The 23,402-nt window shown below is 39.7% G+C and overlaps 1 protein-coding gene across 3 annotated transcripts in view; it reads left to right on the top strand.

The window, feature by feature from the left end:
- PTPRO (protein tyrosine phosphatase receptor type O) overlaps window positions 1–23,402 on the top strand; it is a 259,686-nt gene that overhangs the window by 214,827 nt on the left and 21,457 nt on the right. For 2 of the 3 annotated variants that reach the window (XM_061417745.1, XM_061417744.1), the window contains exons 17-20: window positions 2,114–2,197; window positions 9,371–9,406; window positions 12,850–12,931; window positions 22,143–22,233. In XM_061417745.1, the coding sequence (XP_061273729.1) occupies window positions 2,114–2,197; window positions 9,371–9,406; window positions 12,850–12,931; window positions 22,143–22,233 (293 nt within the window). The remainder of the gene's footprint in view (window positions 1–2,113; window positions 2,198–9,370; window positions 9,407–12,849; window positions 12,932–22,142; window positions 22,234–23,402) is intronic. The other variant, XM_061417746.1, reaches the window with a different exon arrangement.

Genomic DNA, 23,402 nt, shown 5'->3' with positions numbered 1-23,402 from the left:
AAGAAGTATACAGTTTGGGGCTCTCAATTCTTATGCTTACAGGAAGATAAATATGAAAGATTCCCTGAGAAAGGTAGCCTCGTTATTTCTATATGCTTGAGTATTAAGGACTTGGAGGGAGGAGGTATTCTGAGAACTAAGAAAGCATTGTCATGAAGTTAAATCAGTTGACATTATACCTAACAGTAATCCATATGAATTAATAATCCTATGTACAGCAATGAATACCCAACAAAATTGCCAATTAAGTAACCATTTAATATGAAGCCAGCACTGCTTATATGTTCTAGTTTCTTTCACAAGCAACTCCATGCAAAATACCCTTAAAGATATACATTTCATATTAATCCTTGGTGATTTTTTTTTCTATTTTCCTAACCCCTAAAAATATTTAATCTGAAAGAAGTATGTATGTGATACTAGAAATTTTACTCTCAGAATTAATGAAGGGGGTGCTTTATTTAAACTGTAAATGCTAAATGGGCAACTAGTTGAGACCACTTTAGCTGAAAATCTAGGTGATATCGGATTATTTTTAATAAGACAATATGCTGTGCTATTTTAAAATTTCACCCTGAATGAAATTTTGCTATTCAAATATGATTCATCCAACTGTCAAGAGTAACCCATAAACTCTTGATAGTAAAAAGTTAGAAAACATTTCTAGATTTGTTCAAATATTGTTAGCACTCTCTCCAAGATTAAGAGACTGACTCACTGATATTCATTTCTTGCCTATGCTCAGTCACTTACTTGTGTCAGACTCTTTGCAACTCCATGAACTGTAGCCCGCTAGGCTTCTCTGTCCATGGAATTTTCCAGGCAAGAGTACTGGAGTGGGTTGCCATTTCCTACTCCAGGGGTTTTCCCCAACCCAGGGATCAAACCTGCATCTCCTAGTTGGTAGGTGGATTCTTTACCACTAGCACCACCTGGGCAATCCCATTGCTTGCCTGTCTCACCTTTAAAAAAGACCCATTCACAGAGTAGTGATGAGGGACCCATCTAGAAACTGATAACATTGTACTTGTGACTCAGATCAATATATTTACTAACTACACAACTGGTCACAATTTACAAACTTTATGAGAGATCAGTTATGGGAGAACTGAAACAAAAAAGAATTCATTTCAGGACATTTCTATAAAAGTTAAGAAAAATTGTTGTGCAGCTCTGGGCCAAAGACAGTTTTGCCAACGCTAACATTTTCTGGCTAACTGAAAATACATATCTCAGTGAAGATGTATAATAACTAAAGTAACAAACTGACAAAGTCATTTTCCCGAATTCTCAGAATAACTATACATACAACCAATGGATATTTTAAGATCTACATTAATACATGTTTTATTTTACTAGGTTGTAAATCGCTGACATTTGATTCAAATCAGGCATTTTTAAATCAACAGTCTGCATTAGAATTAACGTGAAGCTAAGTAATTTTGCTCCCACTCCATGGAGTATAAGATTAGAAACTAGGCAGTCAGTGAGCTCCATAGTAATATGTTGGATGAATGGTATGTGGATGTCATGCCATGCCCTTGTTTTGAGGATTATTTTGAGGAATGGTGTATTATAATCATTTATATTTTAAATAATATAGAAAGCCATACCTAGCAGTGCATCTTTATAAGAATGTGTTCTGAAAGCTTATTTACCAGAATCAGTATACTGAAACTAACCATTTGTATTCCTTACACAAGCTGCTGTTAGCTATCAAATGATGTTATAGATTTCTTAAAATAGCCTTAAGCATTGCAAGGGTAATATCCAAGAATAAGACTGGAGGTAACTAATGAGGCATTTCAGAGCCTCATTTAAATGAATGCAAAATGTAATCACCTAATAGCAGGCTAATTGACACAAACCAAGTTGAAAGAAATATATCTGATTACAATAAGGCCGGATGTGAATAAAACTGATTTGGGCAATATTATAGCATTTAAGCCCTCATGTTTAAATTTCAGAGAATGGAATAATATTTAACCGTAATTAAGGTGCTTGTCATTTTAATTGATCCCAGTCAGTAATTTACTGATCTCTGTTCACAGTTTGTATTACTAACTCTTGCCACTTTTTCATCTTTACATCTGTTATCTATCAACGCTCACAGGCGTAGGAGTATATTTGCTTTCTTAACCCTGCTACCCTCATGTCTTTGGACTGATTATCTTTTGGCATTTTATATTAATCCTTGGTAAGTGACTTTTTTACTGTTTACCTAACACAAAATCTTTAAAAGTTAGCTTTCAAGAAGTAAACCAAAGAGAAAACCCTTTTTAATGATTTTATGTTTTTAGCAGCATGTGAAATTATTAGTCATGTATTGAAATGGAATAAAGCAGCTAATGGTACCCAGATGCTAACTATAATGTTTTCCCAATTAAATTTTCTTCTTGTGATGTTCTTGGCAAGCTTTTCTTCCATCTATTGTTAAGTCATTCATTTCATCGTTGAGTTAGTCCATGGCCTCTCATCTTTAAAAATGATGCATTCCATTTTTCTCACAATTTCCATTGGTTAGCTCCATATTTCCAAGAAGGAAAAAAAAAAAAAAGCAATCAGACAAAGAAACCCAAAACACTGTTCTCTGTTTTGGGGGGAATTTATGTTTTTATAATAATACTCACTCAGTGAATATTGAACCACTGACCATGTGTGAGCCTCTTTGTATGATCCTTTGATTTAATTGTCCCCACACCTCTGCAAAGAGTGTTATCAGCATCATTTTACAGTGGTAGAAATAGAGGCGAAAGGAGATTAGCTATCTTGACAGCCCATGACTATATAGAAAATTCAGATTCCAAACCCAAGTGTCTCTGAAATCTATTCTTTCCTCTCTAAAAAGCCTCCTTTAAATTCTTATTTTCTCGACTTGTAAATCATTTTAATAATCAAATCTCAAAGAGTATCTTTTAGTTTTTATAAAGTATAATGATCATGATCTTGAATTTTGAGATTAATGTATCCATAAGAACTATTTCTTTTTCTGAGCCATAAGTCAGTATAAGGCAGCAGTTTCTCAGAGGAAAAAAAAATCATTGTCCTTAAGTATTAGTCCACGGTGTTTAAGTACTAAATTATGTACGAATGGATCCAGAAACTGGACAACTTGAGAAGGACTCAGATAAAAACAATAAAAACAGTTCATGGACTGGAAAAAGGTCTCATGGTGGGGGAGGGGACAGAATTCAATATTTAAAGCATTCTGGAGAGTTAGCCATTCAAATAAAATTGATCAAATGTTCGGCTTCTCTGAAGACAGAGGAAATACAGTGGGCAAAGTTAGAACTTTGATTTGCAATGGGAAAAGTATAAAAAAGAATGTCCTCACAATGGAGATTGTTAATACCAGAATTTGTATTTTCTTTATTAAAAAAAAAGGACTAGTTGAAAAACTTCTGAAACATGGTAGACAAGCTGTATAAGTAATAAAGACAGAGGAATGTGCTGGATGAGAAAGACCCCTTCACTATTATTCCTAGTTTATTCTTAATAACAGTCTTCTGTATAGGACTTCACCACAGTCAGTCAATATTTTAAATATTTGACATCAGATGGTGTTCATGTATGAGTGGAAAATGAAAAGGTAGTAAAAGTGTTAATCGCTCAGTCATGTCCAACTCTTTGCGATCCCATGTACTATAACCTGCCAGGCTCCTCTGTCCATGGAATTCTATAGGCAAGAATACTGGAGTAGTTAGCCATTCCCTTCTCCAGGGGATTTTTCCAAACCAGGGATCGAACCCAGGTCTCCTGCATTGCAGGAGGATTCTTTACCATCTGAGCCACCAGGGAAACCCAAGAATACTAGAGTGAGTAGCCTATCCCTTCTCCAGGGGATCTTCTCAATCCAGGAATCCAACTGGGGTCGCCTGTGTGGCAGGCGAATTCTTTACCAGCTGAGCTACCAGGAAAGCCTTCCCACTGATGAACACAGGTTCAAATTTCAGCAACCCCTTCAAGGTCTGTTATTTATAGTACTGCTCAAATAGCATGCGACCCAACTTCGGAAGGGAAAAAATCCACTCAGTAGTTTTTAAAAGAATGGTCCTGAGGCTATAAATGGTTATCTCCAGATGAGAAGAGAAAGCAAAAGATGGAGCCCCAGGCTTTCTGCATTTTCCATCAACTGCACACATAACAAGCAATGAAAATATACTGAACCAGAACTGTGTTTCCAGCCCTAGACTTGTGCTATGCAAGATATAAAAGAGGTAAAATAAATGGTCCCTGCTCCTTCAATTACAGTTCAGTACTCAGAAAGCCACCCAAATTCGCTACTCTATGCTATTTTTCTCTTTATCTCATAAATTGTGGATATTTTCCCCTGCTTTCATTTGCTAGGTAGTCTTTTAAAATCCTCCTTCAGATGTGTCTGTCTTCATATTTCACCCCTCTATTAACAACCACCCCAAATAACAGAGCCATCCCCTTCTTTCTTAACACTGCCTGGCTTCATGTCTAACCTGTCAACTTCTTGGATGGATATGTTCCTGAAGATTGTATAAAGTCCTCCTGATGCTTCTCATGATTTGTGTGGAAATCCAGAGACTCTTTCTCCCTCACATTGATCTCAGGTGGCCTCAGCTGGCAATGGCTTGGAGTGGGGCTTGGTTCCCAGCCAGAGATTGGGCTGGGTCACAGCAGTGAAAACACCAGATCCTAGCCACCAGACCAGTGGTCAATGACAAGACCCCTGGCCCTTTGGCTTTGCAGGAAAGAATTTCACAAAGAGGGAAAGTCATGAAACAGGTAGAGTATTTATTAAGAGGAAAAATGTACAGTACATGTGGATGGACACACAGGCAGACTAAGGGAGAGAGAGAGTTGCTGAGTCGCACCCTCATGGCAGTTGAATTGCTTTTATTGGGCATTTCTTCTGGGTTTCCTTCAGCCAAACATTTTGCTTTGCTTGGTTCACAGTCCATATTTGATATATCTCAGGATCCTGCCATGTTGTGGGAGGATCCTCCCACACATCTCTACCTCAAAGGCATCTGGGCAGAGCATCCCTTGACATTAATCCCCCTTTGACCTCCAAGGAGCCTTTCTCTGCAGGTGTAGTCAGGGAGGTCTCCTGACTTCAGGAACAAGAAATACATGGTCTGAGCAAGGCCTAGCCTCCTCCCTTAATTGTCCTGCTATTCTTTTCTTGCCAATAGAGAATGAATCTCCAATTGGTTTACCCTGCCAGGCCCATCTGTCTCCTGCCTAAATAGGGTGGCTCAAATCTTTTCCCAAGTAGTGGCAGAATCACCGTGGAGCCTATGTGCCCATTGGCTTAATCTTAAAATTGCATTCTGCCAGGATTTCTGACTTTAGTGATCTCAGATTATATTTCCTGTTCAAAGAAAACCATCTCATTTGGACCAGCTCTCTCCAGATTCAGTGTTGTTACTCTCTTTTCTTTACTATCATAGTCACCCCATGCTCTACTCACATACTCATCTGCCTGTTCTAAATCCTTAATAGTCAGTATTTTAAGCATGTTGCAATATTGCTGCTCAGCTTTACTCCTGTTTGTGGCATGTTCTATTCAGAGAATGACATAACTCTAAAGACCTATTTAAGGTGTGAAGATTTGTGTTTGTATCATGAAAAAGTACACAATGCTTAGGAAATTTAGAGTTTTTTGAGTTTATTGTTTTCAGGTTTACTTTGTATTTGTTTTTAACCATCATAAACCCCATGTCTCTGCCATTGCCTGATATTCCTCTTGGAATGAATTCCATTCTGGTAGGCTTTCCAAGACAGTCATAATCATGAAGAACTTATAAAGAATGCATCTTTTTAAAAAAAAAATGTATTTATTTTTAATTGGAAGATAAGTGCTTTACAATATTGTGTTGGTTTCTGCCATACATCAACATGAATCAGCCATAGGTATACATATGTCCCCTCCCTCTTGAACCTCCCTTCCACCTCCTAATGCATCTTAACTTCTTGAAGTCATTAGGGTTTTGAACCTTATCTAATGAAAGTGAAAGAGAAAAAGTAAAGGAAGTGCATAATCCTATATGTGTATATACTACATGTCACATGAGTGTTATTAATCAGTTGTTCAGAAAATCTTTTGCAATGACAAGATGATGACCTCAACATCATCCAAAATGCTCACTGTGGCATGCACACACTCATGAGCTCTGTCCATAAAGTGATGAAGGGAAAACTGCTAGCAAAGCCTGAACTTCATGTTTAAAAGCGAATTTTCCCTTGCTTTGAGTCATAGGATCAGTACAGCCATTGAAAATGTGGGAAAATTCTCTCAGTCTTGCTGTGAAGTCCCACAATTCAGTACTGGCATGTCCCATAGCTTTACATAATAAGAACCCTTGGGAATCTTCAGCAATTCAGTAAAATCTAATCAGAACAATGAAAGTCATACACAAACTATGAAGACATATACTTAAGAGCATACAAAACATGTGGTAGAATTTCATATTGTATTTTAGGTTCATTCAATCAGTGAATGCGACAGAAAGAAAAAAATAGTACCTCTCTCCCATGAATCAGGTTTCAAGACAGCTGTGGAATAGTAGCAGCTTAATATTTCAGCACTACATTTATTCAGTGTCACCCTACCACACACATTTATTTCCTTCTGGTTTCCCTTAAAGTCTGTTTGGATCAGAAAGGTTTTGTGTTTTTCTTTTTTTAATTTCACTCTGAATTACAAAATATGTTGGCAACCTCCAGAGTTACCAGAACTGTTCCTTATTATGCTAAAATTCTGCTTTCATCAGGCACTAAAGTGATGGGCTCCTCATACAGGAAGTAAATGTATGATTCCTAAGGTTAAGTAAGTTATCATTACAGTTCAGTTCCGTTCAGTTGTTCAGTCGTGTCCAACTGTTTGTGACCCCATGGATTGCAGCACACCAGGCCTCCCTGTCCATCACCAACTCCCAGCGTTTACTCAAACTCATGCCCATTGAGTCGGTGATGCCATCCAACCATCTCATCCTCTGTCGTCCCCTTCTCCTCTTGCCTTCAATCTTTCCCAGCATCAGGGTCTTTTCAAATGAGTCAGTTCTTCGCATCAAGTGGCCAAAGTATTGGAGCTTCAGGTTCAGCATCAGTCCTTCCAATGAATATTCAGGACTGATCTCCTTTAGGATGGACTGGTTGGATCTCCTTGCAGTACAAGAGACTCTCAAGAGTCTTCTCCAACACCACAGTTCAAAAGTATCAATTCTTTGGCACTCAGCTTTCTTTATAGTCCAACTCTCACATCCACACATGACTACTGGAAAAACCACAGCCCTGACTAGAAGGGCCTTTGTTGGCAAAGTAATATCTCTGAGATCGTGCATGAGACAGGGTGCTCAGGGCTGGTGCACAGGGATAACTCAGAAGGATGGAATGGGGAGGGAAGTGGGAGGGGGTTTCAGGATGGGGAACACATGTAAACCCATGGCTGATTCATGTCAATGTATGGCAAAAACCACTACAATATTGTAAAGTAATTAGTCTCCAATTAAAATAAATTTTTTAAAAAAGAAATTCACACAGATTAAGAAAAAAAATAATATCTCTGCCTTTTATTGTGCTATCTAGGTTGGTCATAACTTTTCTTCATTACTAGAGCAGAGTAAAGTAATTATTCAGTAGCACAGGAAGCTCAGCTTGATGCTCTGTAATGGCGTAGAGGGGTGGGGGAGGGGTGAGAGGAAGGAGATAGAGGTACACACATCGTCGATACACTTCTTTGTATGTTAGAAACTAACTCAATTGGAAAGCAATTACTCCAATTTAAGAAAATTATTCAAGAAGTAATTTCTTTAGGTTCCCAAACACCTATGTGGCACAGCTCTGTCCAATATGACGGTGGATTTTTGTTTTGGGGGGGTTTCCTGTGGGGGAAGACGATGAAGAGGCAAAGTAAAAACCTGAATGTTTATTCCTTCTAAATCCCAAATATGGAAGACAAAAAGAAGCTGAGGGAGAAAAGAAATGTCAAGAACTATTGAATGGATTATCTTCACTAAGAATTGGGAAGAAATAGAAACCCTCTGAAACTAGAAAAGGAAAAACAGAAACATCACTTTCGTTTATGAATGTGTCCTTCCTTCTGTTACTTCCTCTTCACCCACAAGTGCCATCTCCCCAGTGGGATCCTTCATGAGACCAAATCTAATATCCAATTCTTAATTGCATCATTAAGCAAAATTGTGAGGATGATATAATAAAGATGTTTTGTTTCAATTCAATTAAATAAGCATTTATTGGCCACCCACTGGTGTTCCATGAACTGTTCTCAGGTCTGAGGGCAAAGGACAATCTAGCAAGGAGGGCATGCACAACTCATCATCAGAGCACATGAGAAATACTCCATGAATCAAGTGCTATGAAATTCCAGAGGAAGTAGTATTTCATTTGCTAAAGACTTTCCTGAAATGGGGGTACCCAAATATTCATAATTTTAAATATCAATAAATATTTTGCCACCTAAGAGTACTCAGATCACAACTGGCTATTTACTACCTATTGTTGGTGCTCTGAAGGTCTGGGTGCTCCCATCAATATTTCAAGACCTTTGAAAATTACTTATAAAAGTTGTAACACTCAATCATATATCAATATCATTTATTTAAGACAATCTAAATAGAATAATGAAGCCTTTCAGCAGATACTATCCTAGCTTTAGGTAACTTAGGTCAGTTATCTTACATGTTGGTAGAAAACAATAACCCTTTAAAATACTCTTAAAATGTAACTAGCTGAAGCATAATTAGTATTATATGTATTTGAGTTTGCAGACTACTAATGAATCAGAAATAAGCAGGTAATAGGTGCAATTCTTCAGATAGTTTAAAACTTTGTTCAAAACTGAATAAGAACAATGCTATAGGAGAATTTATGACACATGGCAATGCTGATAGCACAAATTCACATTCTTGTTGAAAATACCTTAAAAATGTTATTTTTAGTCTTTAATTAAAAAACCAGTATGTCCATTCTCTGTCCATCAGCTGTCACCTTTATTTCCCAATTTTTTTCCTTCTTGCTTGTAGAACCTGGAGTGTTTACCCAGTAGATATTTCTACGTATTTACAAAACACTTCAGCAACTTAATACCTAGGAGCAAGAAATTATATTTCTAGAACTCAGCTTTTTTGCAAATCTGAAATATAAAGTATAGGTTGCTTCTGAAATCTAAAGGAATTTTTTTTAATGAATCTGAAATTTTTATCATTATCTTTTCATTTAAGGGAAAGTAATTAAACAAATTAGGCATGTTTAATAAAAATTTAATATAATAGAGGTGCCTGATATACAATAACTATTTAAAGCTCCCTAAGCTTAATCATATGTTAATCAATTCTTTAGCCCAGATAAATTTGCTTCTCTTTTTTTTAATTCTCAGGAGTAAAAATGGCTTAAAGAAGAGGAAACTGACTAAGTAAGTTTTTCTTACTATTTCATTTAAAAATATTCTTCATAATGATCTTCACTTTCCAAATTGAAAAGATTGTGTGTCTTTAATAGAAGGAAGCTTAAGAAAGAGGCAAATGCATATTATGTGTTGCTGTTATGTGCTGGTGTGTTTACACATATGGATGTCAGTGACCACCAAGAAAGTGTACCAACAGAACACTTTTCAAGAATAAGGAAAACTCTCACTGCGTGAAATCTGAGGAAGAATGGGTTGTTAGGAATTATAGAAGTCTTACAGAAGGATGTCTACTCTTCTACATCTATAAAAAATATATAATGTTTAGCTGCATCAAAGTAGTACAAAAACCTTTGCCATTTTGTAGCTTCAAATTTCACGCTTATTGCAGGAAAAAGGCTTTTATTCTATTTGATGTTATAACAAATACTTTGATAAATGCTGTCTCAGGAAATCTTTATAATAAATCAAAAAGGATAATTGCTTTAGCTTGCCTGTGGTTTCACTTATCTACTGCATGGTTAAGTCATAAGAATTATAATTCTGAGGGGTGAAAATGAACTATCAGTTGATTTCAAAAGCCTAATTAGAGTATCACCTCTAGGCCTTTAGTTGAAAACTCTACACATAAAGAGTCGATCGCTTCTATAAATAGACTTTATTCTTGATACTTGCCTGGGACAGAATATTGGTGAATTCATTAAGGAGCCAATTAAGCCAATTTCCATCAGTTCTATGGTATCTGTGCTAATGGAGTACATAACACAAAAGAAACGTTAATCCAAAATATTTCTATTTGGCTTTGAGTGACATATAATGCTTTGGCACATGTAGATGACAGAATATTTTTTTTCCTGAATCTATTTCAAATTAATACTCATTCCATTGGCATCTATCAAGTGAGGTAGGAGAGACAAGACCAGCCGAAGCAGGGGAGAGGAGCTGTCAGCTGGAAGGAATGATTTGACAGAAACACTTTGTTGCCCAAAATTTTTAGTTGAGTTGTTAAGTGAGGTCCGGAGGCATAGATTAGAGCAGTTAGAGGTTGGAGTCTCAGGACCAAGAGGGGACCTAAGATGGAGGCAGAGAGGAGAAGCAGGAGGTGGACCAAGTTTGGAGTGGTGTATAGATGTGGTGGAACCTGCCCATAAGCCAAAACCCCATGTCAAGCTAACGTCCTCCTTCCCTCTCCTCATTTTCCCTCTAGTCCTCTCTCCTTCTTTACAGGTCATTTTTTAGGTATTCTTTCCATCTTTCCATTTACTTTCTCTTTATCTTTTCTCTTTCAGTCCAAATGCCCCACCATTACCACCTTCCCTCTCTCCACTTACCTTCATTCCTCTCCTTTCTCACCTCCTCTTTCCCTCTTTGGTCTAAATCCTCCCCCCACCCTCCGCCCCCGATTGATTTCTGCTCCTTACCAGCTTTCTCTCTCTTCTCCTCCTCTCCCTGATGTCCCTCCTTCTACTTTCTGGTCCTTCCTCTGACTTTCTTTTTCCTCCCCTTCTTGCTTTTGCTTTTTCTAATCCCATTTTCCTCCTAAGGGGATGAGAACTAGAATCATTAAGCCCAATTTTAAGGTCACTGTATTGCTCAAAGACAGTAGGGAGGGGACCCTCCCTGCCCCCCGCCCAAGTTAGCTGTTCTTTTAGAAGGATGGCAAGTTTGAATGAGAAAGCTTTTAACCAGGAGTCCTTCTCCTTGGTTATCCTTAGCATTCTCTGGCTTACTTCCCTGGTGGCTCAAATGGTAAAGCGTCTGCCTATAATGTGGGAGTCCTGGGTTCAATCCCTGGGTCGGGAAGATCTCCTGGAGAAGGAAACGGCAACCCAGTCCAGTACTCTTGTCTGGAAAATCCCATGGTCGGAGGAGCTTGGTAGGCTACAGTCCATGGGGTCACTGAGCGACTTCACTTTCACTTTCTCTGGCTAGTAGCCCTGAGATCTTGAACTCCTCACTTAACTGTCTCAGCCTTGGCTCTCTCTGGAGCACCTTCTGAAAAGTGAAGTGAAAGTGTATGCGGGTTACTCAGTCATGTCCTACTCTTTGTGACCCCATGGACTATAGCCAACCAAGCTCCTCTGTCCATGGGATTCTCCAGGCAAGAATACCAAAGTGGGTAGCCATTCCTCCCCCAGGGGATCTTCCCGACTGAGGGATCAAACCCACATCTCCTGCGCTACAGACAGAGTCTTTACCATCTGAGCCACCAGGAAAGCCCAAGCATGAGGCTAACGTTCTCCATGTCTAACCTCAACCATCAACCAAGCAAGATAACGCATAAGCATATTTACAGTTTATAGTATGTTTTAAGGGTACAGAGCTTCCCTGGTGCGATTTTCACATACACACACACACACACACGCACTTAAGGGTACCAGTCAGTGTTATTATTATTAAATAAAACCATTACAATTTGTATTATCTAGGAGGCATAATACCCTTAAAATCTACTAAAATCTTAACATAAATAAATCAGAGGAGCTAATTAACAACTTTGAACAAATATCTATTATATGCTATGTATTTGCTAATAAGAAATAAGACTACAGGTGGATGACATAAGCTGAGTAAGTTGCAGCAAGACTGAGAGAAAGGCTAACTCTGTGGACCCTGGTAAGGTGGAAAGGCTTGGGTTAGGTGACAGAGTGCTGTGTCCTGCAGAAGCTCCAAGAACAGATTGGGACAGGTAAGCCCTAGAAGAGATAAGCAGCTAGAGACAACTACAGAAAATAGAACTGAATTCTTATTCCACAAAACAAAAATAAGGCGGGAACTTCTGTGGCATATGCAGAAATGTAAAGTCGGATGTGCTACCTTATTTTATTTACGAAGAGTTTTGAGACTTCTAGAGATGTGCAAGGCTCTGAACACAGCCCTCTCTGAGCGAGGCACTGGAAACTCCCTGGAGATGTGCTTCCAGCCTTTTCTCTGGGGAGACAAAATTCCCTGCCTTTGTCAAACCGTTTAAATTTACAAGTGTCTATGATATACAAATGTCAACCTTGCGATGTAAGTGTCCCTATGATATTTCATAGATGAGCATGTTAAATCTCAGGAGAGTTAAGTAAATAAAGTAAAACTATAATTCAAACAGGTCTTCAGGCTAATCCTTTGTTTTTCCCTATAAATTGGAGTTTTCTAGAAACAACACATATACCTGTGTGTATATGAATATGTGTGTGTGAAATATGTTGCTGCTAAAGTAAAAGTCAGTGGAAAATCTAGAGATTTTTCCTATCTCAAGGAAGTTAAGCACATAGGGCTCTCTTTTTTAATTATATAGGGATTGGTAATTTTAACCCTAAAAAAATATGAGTGCTAACCTGTGAGAAGTAAAACGTCTGTTTTCTGCAAGGAAATTGTTCATGTTTGAGAAGTAAGGCGTTAAACATTGTGTGACACCTATCAGCAGGATTTTTAAAATGTACTTTTCTTTGTGTTTGACAAAGCCCAGTTCAACTGGATGATTTTGATGCGTACATCAAGGACATGGCCAAAGACTCTGACTATAAATTTTCTCTTCAGTTTGAGGTGAGTAGATAAAGTATTTCCTGCCCTCTGGGGGCATTGGAACTGGCAGACTTGTACCTGCATCAATCCTCTGCTCACTGGGCAATGCTGAGTGTGATTCATAAAAGGCAGAATGATCACTGGGCTCAGGGTTGTGTAGGGTGGTGGTTCAGAGCGAAGGATGTCATCCCTTAGTAGGTCAGTGTTTGGGTGGCACAAATGAAGGAAAGGAGAGAATAGATGTAGGCACTGGGGTGAACAAACATGGCAACAGGAGACGTTTTCCACAGTAGCACTGAAAACCAGGGGATGGAAAGTGAGGGGAAGCAAACTGAGGATTGAGAGTCAGAACAATTTCTCTTTCTGGGGATTTTTACTGCATTTCTCATGTCATTTAGGCCACGGTAAGTGTGGATGGTGGATGAATTGGACTGGAGCCCCTTGTCTCCTGAGCATAGAGGAGCCTGGTGTTTCTTATAACCTCAGGAGTTTGGCAGTCTATTGGATATGCGAGGTTTTGTTTGCTTTTCTTGGAGAAATTAGAGAGAGTTACACATGCTTTGTGTAGAAGAAGTACAAAATTAGCGACATCTCCTTTTTCTGGAGCACACTTTTTTCTTTGAATCCAAGAATGTGTGTCAGAGTAGATGGAAATGAGTCTAGGATCTCTGTAGTGTGAGGGGTACAGCTGGTCCCCAGGTTTTCTTCTCACATATTTCACAGCTCAGCATACAGTCTGGAGCCTTCTACAGCAAGGCTCAGGTGACTCGTGATTCACGAAGACCAAAAAGACAGGAAAGATAAAGTGATTTCTAAATTGTGTCATTTTTTTTAAAGCTTTTTAGGCTTTTTTTTCCTGTGAGACACTAGGCTGTTGAATAAAGCTGCCTTCTCCTCATTATCCATATTCATTTCTTCTTTTCCTGCACTAGCCAAGAATAGCTTTGTTCTGCAAGAAGCAGCAGGAGTCCTGGTGTGGATATTCATCCCAACAGGGGATTTAAGGATGAGAAGAGTCTCATACATTATCAAATACAAAGCCCCCAACTATCACCTGTGTCTTGAGAAATGTCACATAAAGCCTGACTGAGTTATCCATTGTATGCAGCTGGCATATGAAATTATAAATGCTACACCAGATGCTCAAAAACAGAAACCCAATTTGAAATGGAGATCTATGGGAGGGTTGGGGGCTTCCGTGGTGACTTAGTGGTAAAGAATCCACTTGCCAATGGGGGAGACTCAGGTTCAGTTCCTGGGTTAGGAAGATCCCCTGGAGAAGGGAATGGCAACCCACTCCCAGTATTCTTGCCTGGGAAATCCCATGGACAGAGGAGCCTGGCAGGCTACCGTCCATGGGGCCACAAAAGAGTCAGACATGACTTAGCAGCTAAACAATAACAAAATGGGAAGATGATATTTCAGAAAAGTATACCAACGAAAGAAGGAGGCTTTTTATAAGAAAACATAAGGCTAAACTCAAAAGAAAATAAATATCTAAATAATTCTCATCATGGTGATGAAAATGATTGGGTTAGCCAAAAAGTTTGTTTGGATTTTTCCATATCATCTTACGAACAAATCCAAATGAACTTTTTGGTCAATACAATATAGCACAGGTACACTTTCAACTTCGTTGAAGGCTGCAGTCATTTAATTCCTACTAGCTGACTTGATCTCAGTGGCACAACCAGGGTCATTGCCTTTGCTGGCAGGCAAACTTCAGTACTTTGCTGAAGTACTCTCAGTTCATGCCATCAAACCCCAGTGTAGCTATTACTGTGCTTCTGAATTGCATCACTAGTTTTAAAAAAAATTCAGAGAATCATTTTCCAGTAAAAAAATATGGTTTTTTTTTCAGACAGAAAAAATTCTGTGAATGACAGAAACACAATTCAAACTGGTTTAGACCAAACATAAAGGGAACTTGTTCAAATGAAAACTAAGATATCTCATATAATCAAAGGGAGGATTGAGTGACTATACCAGGAGGGGAGCAGGGAAGCAGCTGAGACTCAGGAATGGCTAAAATCAGGGGCCAGAGAACCCCTCTTTAGAGAAATAGAAATTTCTCATTTCTACTTCTCTCTCTGTCTTGGCCTCACTTTCTCTGGCCCAATCCAACCTCTTTCTCGTAGTGGATTATGGAACCACCGACAGCCTCAGAGTGTTGCTGAAAGTGGAATTGCTCAAAAACCATTAGAGGCCAGATGGTTGGAAAGGCAAGTTTGCTTTATTTTGGATGCCTGTCCAAAGGCCAACTCTCCCCACTGACAACCAGTGGGCAAGAGCTTTTATAGACAGAAGGATGGAGCTACATGGAGAAACAGGAGTCAGTTCTGACAGTCATCTTGAAACTGGTCATCAGTGGTCTGACTAGCATCATCTTGGTTGTTCTAGGTACAGTTACTCTTCAATACCAGGGTCTATTCGTTTCTGTTTCTTTGAGGCCAATTCTCAAAATTGTGGCAGCTTGTGTCATGGCTACAGTCTAGTCATCATATAGTTAACTTCTTCCACCTGGTGAGGGTTTCAGTATCCATAAAACAGCTCACACTGTCTGCAGCCAGGGAGGGCAGAATCACAGAACAGGAATTCTTACTGGAACCACGTGGCTAAACCAGAGAGAGAGAGCATTATTCCCAAAATTGTTATGTTGAATTATGTTCAGTTTAAAAAATGGCAACCCACTCCAATATTCTTGCCTGGAGAATCCCATGGACAGAGGAGCCTGGCAGGCTACAGTCCATGGGGTCGCAGGGAGTTGGACATGACTGAGTGACTATCACTCAGTTTAAAATCTAAACTGTTGCTGTGCATGCTTGCATCAGTCGTGTCTGACTCTTTGTGACCCCATGGACTGTAACCCACCAGGTTCCTCTGTCCTTGGGATTCTCCAGGCAAGCATACTAGAGTGGGTAGCTATTCCCTTCTCCAGAGGATCTTCCTGACTCAAAGATTGAGAACCTTGGTCTCCTTAATTGAAGGCAGATTTGTACGGGATCTGCTGCATTGGTTATGCACTGCACAACTCCAGGGAGCACCATTCTTGTAGACCACAGCATAAATGATGCCTCTGAGAAGGGATGCCTCTTCCTCCCAATGCCCACCATGTACACACGAACAAGAGATCATGTGAGCACACAGCCACGATGGTGGCCACTTACAAACAAAGGGAAGCCTCACAATGAAACCTACTTTGAAGTGAAAGTGAAAATGTTAGTCACTTACAGTTAGACTTAGTGTACATTATACATACACACACACACACACACACACACGCACCTATATGTATGTGTGTGTGTTAGTTGCTCAGTAGTGTCTGACTCTTTGCAACCTCATGGACTATAACCCGTGAGGTTCCTGTGTCTATGGGATTCTCCAGGTAAGAATACTGGAGTGGGTAGCCATTCACTTCTCTAGGGGATCTTCCTGACCCAGGGATCAAACCCAGGACTCCACATTGCGGATAGATTCTTTATCATTTGAGCCACCAGGGAAGCCACCACCGAAACCTACCTTGCCAGTGCTGTATTCTTGGACATCTTAGCTTCCACAGCTATGACAAGTGCATTTCTGTTCCAGCTGCTCAGCCTGTGGTATTTTCTTACGGCAACCCAACCTGACAAACACAGTGCGTGTGTTTGTGCTCTGATTTTCAAGACTGTATGCTTCAAACACAGCCAGCACAACACAGACTGCCACTGGCTTCAGTCACTCTCTTAGTTTTCTAGGGGGCTGCCACAACAAATTACCATAATCATGATTACTTAAAACAATAGAAATGTACTTTCTCACAGTTCTAGAGGCCAGATGTCTAAAATTAAAGTGCTAGCAAGGCCATGCTCCCTCCAAAGGCTCAAGGGGAGTATCTCTCTTTGTCTCTTCCAGCTTCTGGTGGACCCAGGCATCTTTGGCTTGTAGCTATATATAGCTCTAATCAATGCCTTCATCCTCATATGGCTCTCTTCTTCTCTCTTTTATTCTGTTTTATTTTATTTTGTTTTATTTTACTCTTATTTAATGTTGGACATTGCCTCCATCTTTTTTTTTTTCTTGATCATGCCACATGGCATGTGGGACTTTACTTCTTCATCCAGGGATTGAACCCACATCCCCTGCATTAGAAGCCTGGAGTCTTAACCACTGGACCACCAAGAAAGTCCCTCCTGGGGACTTTTATAAGGACACTTACCATTAGCTTCAGAACCCATCCAGATAATACAGAATGATCTTATCTTGTGATTCTTAATTACAACTGCAAAGACTCTCTCTTAACAAGGTTCCAGTATGGACATATCTTTGGAGGGATCAGATTTAGCCCATGATAGATGACTGAGTAACCTAGGAAAAAAACCCACAATGATAAATTATATTAGAAACAAAACTGGCAAAAGAAAATTCAAAAATGATGTATGTGGGTTTCAGGCTATCACCTCATACTTTGCGTTCATGAAGATTTAAGCCACTGGAGTTTCCATCTGGCTGGAAAGAAAAAAACTGCGAAGCTACTGGGCTAGAAACTTAGTATTTAATTTCCTACCTAGTGACAGGCTAAATTACAAAAGATTGCAAGGCATTTTGTGTACCCTTGCCTTCCCTGCTTTGCTGCAATTTAACTTTGGCAATTTACATTTACAGTGTTCAGCCAATTAAACGTCTCTTATCAACTTTAGGCATTTATAGCAGGAAGGCAACACACAATTAAAGTTCTATCAGCTAGTCAGCTCCCATATGTGCTCCAGTGCTCACTCTCAATCTGTTTCCACAGTTTCTTTTCATACCGGAGGCCTTTTCCTGTGGTTGATCAGTCTGTCTGCAAAGTGAGGGCTTAGCAGAGAGAGTTGTACAGTTAGCACAAATGGCAAAGGAGGGAGAAATAATGGAGCCAGACAAAGCAAAACAAAGAATCCTAGCAGAAGCATTTCAGTCATGATCAGTAAGTGTTGCGTTGATATTAACTAAGCTTAATCATTCCGTATGATAGTCACCATATATCAGAAAGGTATGGAAAAATTATTAACCTTATCTTACACATAATTAAACTAACAACAGGTTACAGAGAATTAAACAATGAGAGAACTAGTTAACCTACTTTTTCAAGACCCTACAGTTTATAAAGGCTTCCCAGGTGGCTCAGTGGTAAAGAATCAGTCCGCCAATGCAGGAGACACAGGTTCGATCTCTAGGTTGGCAAGATCCCCTGGCAGAGGAAATGGAATCCACTCCAGCATTCTTGCCTGGAAAATCCCATGGATAGAGGACCCTGGCGGGCTCCATGGAGTCACAAAGAGTTAGACATAACTGGGCATACATGCACACCCTTTATAAGTGCTCCACCAAAATAAACCAGGTATTTACATAAATAAATAAATTTATTTATATAACTTTATTGAAATGAAATAGATGAAAATTTAGACAGTTTTATCTATAAAGACACTCCCCAAAGGAATTATGTTTCCAAAATATTTTAAGCAAAGGAAACATCATTTAAGCTTAGAGCTGCCAAAAGGAGGTAACTTAAAAATAACACTGATTAGGTTGGAGTTTGCTAAAAATAAGTTTTGGTTCTTACAAGAACAATATTATCAGTCTTTGACAATCATTTTTAAAATGAAAAAAAAAAACAGTTATAAAAGAAAAATGACAAACTTCTGTTTGATGGCATTTGGCAAACAAGGATTTTGACTGAGATAGGAAAAACACCCAAATGTGTAAATTGCAGATCAAAGTCAGCACTGTTGGTCTTGAGATTGACTTCGACTTGGGCCAAGAGCTTGACATTTTGTGAGCTTGAATAGCCAAAAATGATTTTTAAAAAAAAATCAAAGGAAGAGAGAAATCTGGATAATCAAGTCAATTTATCCATGCCGTCTACAGCTTGCATTCCAATTTCATTTAACACACACCCTAAGCTACCGACAAACTTCTTTGTGGATGCAGCAGGAATCCCAAGAACTGGGTGTCTACAATATTTGCTTTGCATGAGCACTTGAATCAAGACACTAAAGGCACATACATAAACACACACACGTACACACACACACAGTTTCCCTGTTCAATTTCTCAAAACATGATCAAATGTCTCCAGCTCCTCTCAAAAGTCTTTCAAAGGCGCTCCAAAATTCCTTCCCCTGAAAAGTATTCCTCCAGCTTCTGATTCTTTGAAGTAATAATTGGGAGGAATCATGAAGAGTAGCATCCTGTGCAGGCTCAGTAGCTTCAGTTGTGTCCGCTCTCTGCGACCCGATGGACCATAGCCCGCCAGGCTCCTCTGTCCATGTGACCCTCCAGGTGAGAACACTGGAGTGAGTTGTCATGGCCGCTTCCAGGGAGTCTTCCCGGTCCAGGGATTAAACTTGTGTCTCCTTCGTCTCCTGCATTGTAAGGAGATTCTTTACTGCTGAGCCACTGGGGAAGCCCCAGCATCCCATGTAAGTAAATAAAATTTCCAGCACCGGTGTCTATACTTCTTCACTTAATAGTCATTTAGAAAAATGCATACTATCTATGTAACCCCATTTGTGGTCGGTTACCTAGACATATGGTTACATAATATTGCCTTCAGATTTGTACGGGATCTGCTGCATTGGTTATGCACCGCACAACTCCAGGGAGCACCATTCTTGTAGACCACAGCATAAATGATGCCTCTGGGGAAATTCAGGTAGTCTGACTCCAACCCCTTGTTTCCTTCCACACACATAACATAACAGCTCAGAAATCCCCTTTTCCAGTAATGTAGACTTTCTGAGGTATGTTGGTTGTCTGTATATATAAAAATTGCTACAGCAATGCAGTTTCTGATAACAGAATTTATAATAGTCCTGATACACACAAGCAAATATTTGAATGTTCCTATTTTCATGGAAGGGTTTGCCCACCCACTACTGCTCCATCCTTATTTTGCAGTTTCATTACTAGATTTCTTTGTTGTTATTCAGTTGCTCGGTTGCGTCTGACTCTTTGTGACCCCATGGACTGCAGCACTCCAGGCTTCCCTGACCTTCACCATCTCCTGGAGCTTGCTCAAACTCATGTCCATTGAGTTGGTGATGCCATCCAACCATCTCATCTTCTGTCATCTCCTTCTCCTCCTGCCTTCAATCTTTCCCAGCATCAGGATCTTTTCTAGTGAGTTGGCTCTTCACATTAGGTGGCCAAAGTATTGGAGCTTCAGCTTCAGCATCAGTCTTTCCAATGAATACTCAGGATTGATTTCCTTTAGGATGGACTGGTTGGATATCCTTGCTGTCCAAGGTACTCTCAAAAGTCTTTTCCAATACCACAGTTCAAAAGCGTCAGTTCCTTGGAGCTCAGACTTCTTTATGGTCCATCTGTCACATCCATACTTGACTACTGGGAAAACCATAGCTTTGACCATATGGACCTTTTTTGGCAAAGAAATGCCTCTGCATTTTAATACACTGTCTAAGTTTATCATAGCTTTTCTTCCAAGGATCGAATGCTTTTTAATTTCATGGCTGCAGTTACATCTGCAGTGATTTTGGAGCCCAAGAAAATAAAGTCTGTCACTGTTTCCACTGTTTCCCCATCTATTTGCCATGAAGTGATAGGACTGGATGCCATGATCTTCGTTTTCTGAATGTTGAGTTTTAAGCCAGCTTTTTCACTCTCCTCTTTCACTTTCATCAGGAGGCTTTTTAGTTCCTCTTCACTTTCTGCCATAAGGGTGGTGTTATCTGCATATCTGAGGTTATTGACATTTCTCCTGGCAATCTTGATTCCAGCCTGTGCTTCATCCAGCCCGTCATTTCTCATGATGTACTCTGCATGTAAGTTAAATAAGCAGGGTGACAATATACAGCCTTGATGTACTCCTTTCTCAATTTGGAACCAGTCTGTTGTTCCACATCTGGTTCTGTTTCTTCTTGACCTGCATACAGGTTTCTCAGGAGACAGGTCAGGTGGTCTGGTATTCCCATCTCTTTAAGAATTTCCACAGTTTGTTGTGATCCACCTAGTTAAAGGCTTTAGCATAGTCAATGAAGCAGAAGTAGATGTTTTTCTGGAATTCTCTTGCTCTTTCTATGATCCAACAGATCATAGAACAGACAGACTTCTAGGGACTGTCAATCCAATATCTTGTAACATGGAGAGTGTTGCATACTTTTTGTTCCTCACTCTCTCCTTTATTATACTTTCTTGAAAGTTCATTGCTTATAGGAGAAATACCTACAATTTCTCATAGAATAGGAAATATTTTTGCAAAGTGCATAAATTTCAAGTTACCTTGTATTCCTGAAAACTCTGAAACATATCTGTTTTCCAATCTTCCACACCCTGAGAGTGTAACGCACAATTTTTACCTTCTCTCAGGGATCACCTAGCTATCCAAGATATTTATGTATTACATTCGTCAGCCACTACTGCGGTAAAACTACGTAAGACATGACCTCAAAATCTCGGTGACCTACAACACTTATTTCTCTCCCTCGTGGGGCTGGGGGACAGCTGAGATGGTTCTGCTTCAGGCTGTGAGTCAGGGTCAGGTCTGTTCCATGCGTCTTCTCATCCTGGGATTAGCAGTTTCTCTGGGCACATTCTTTTCCACCATATGGCAGAAGCCCAGGCAAGCAAATCAAGCTGAGCAAACACATTTAAAGCTTCAGATTGGACATGAGTTCCACCCAACTTCGTTGGCCCAAAGCAAGGTGACAGCAGTAGAATGGAGATGTTTCAAAAGGGAGCTGAAAGAAAAGTGAAAGTGTTAGTCACTCAGTTGTGTCTGCTCTCTGTGACCCCATGGACTATAACCCACCAGACTCCTCTGTCCATGGGATTCTCCAGGCAAGAATACTGGAGTGGGTTGCCATTTCCTCTTCCAGGGGGTATTCCAGACCCAGGAATGAAACCTGGGTCTCCTGCATTGCAGGCAGATTCTCTACCATCTGAGCCACCAGGGAAGCCCCTGCAACATCATAAGACAAAGGGGTGTGATCATTGTGGTAGTTCTATTAGAGGCAAGAAGTGAAAAATAATCCACTATGAGCAGTAATCCAGTGTGGACAATAATCCAGTTCCACAAGAGTGGGATTGCTGGATCATGTGGTAACTCTGTTTTTAGTTTTTAAGGAAACTCTATACTGTACAACATACTGGCTACACTTTTCCACTCTTAACTTTTAATATTTTTCTTCTTATTCTTTGCAAATGACTTCTATCAAATAATCCCTCTGATGGAATCTTAAATTTTTTCTGTCATTTACAGGAATTGAAGTTGATTGGACTGGATATTCCACACTTTGCTGCAGACCTTCCACTGAACCGATGTAAAAATCGTTATACAAACATCCTACCATGTAAGACGGTCAATAATGCTGATCCTGCTCTTGTCTTCCAAAGGCTGAAGGGCTGTTATGGCAGATGAATCAGTTCCACCAACCTCTAGCCAGGCCAGGAATGATCTGTATCCCCAAGGCCATGTCTGCAATTGCATTGACTGCATTGGTGCTTTGATATCATTAGATCTTGTTGTGTGTAGGAAGATTTAATTATCATGCTTTTAAACAAATTGTATCTGAACAGAAAAAACTGACCCTTTGGCCCTCGGGAGATCAAAATGTCTTAGCCAAATAAGGGATAAGATAAATTGTGCGCATAACCTATTTTCAATCAATTCATTGACAGTGGAAGGAGGCAAATAGAAAGGAAATGCAAGGTGTGAAAAAGGCTTCTTTCTTACTTCTGGCAAGTTCTGCTCTTCCTTAGGATTTTGCAGTAAAAGCAACATTCAAAGAAAAAGTAACACAAAGTACTTAATAGGACCATGAAAACACATTCTAATATAAATTTAACATTCTTCTCTGCTACACTCTAGTGGGGGCTGGGAAAGAAGGGAAAATTGCAAACCTTTACAGAGAAGCCTCCTTCATGAGGGTTTTTGACAAAATTAGGTAGGAACTGTGGAAAATTCTGAAAGAGATGGGAATACCAGACCACCTGACCTGCCTCTTGAGAAACCTGTATGCAGGTCAGGAAGCAACAGTTAGGACCCGACATGGAACAACAGACTGGTTCCAAATAGGAAAAGGAGTACGTCAAGGCTGTGTATTGTCACCCTGCTTATTTAACTTACATGCAGAGTACATCATGAGAAACGCTGGACTGGAAGAAACACAAGCTGGAATCAAGATTGCCAGGAGAAATATCAATAACCTCAGATATGCAGATGACAACACCCTTATGGCAGAAAGTGAAGAGGATCTCAAAAGCCTCTTGATGAAAGTGAAAGTGGAGAGTGAAAAAGTTGGCTTAAAGCTCAACATTCAGAAAACGAAGATCATGGCATCTGATCCCATCACTTCATGGGAAATAGATGGGGAAACAGTGGAAACAGTATCAGACTTTATTTTGTGGGCTCCAAAATCACTGCAGATGGTGATTGCATCCATGAAATTAAAAGACACTTACTCCTTGAAAGGAAAGTTATGACCAACCTAGATAGCATATTAAAATGCAGAGACATTTC

Source organism: Bos javanicus, chromosome 5 (assembly GCF_032452875.1).
Source record: "Bos javanicus breed banteng chromosome 5, ARS-OSU_banteng_1.0, whole genome shotgun sequence".
NCBI lineage: Eukaryota > Metazoa > Chordata > Mammalia > Artiodactyla > Bovidae > Bos > Bos javanicus.
This window is presented reverse-complemented; position numbering and strand designations above follow the sequence as displayed.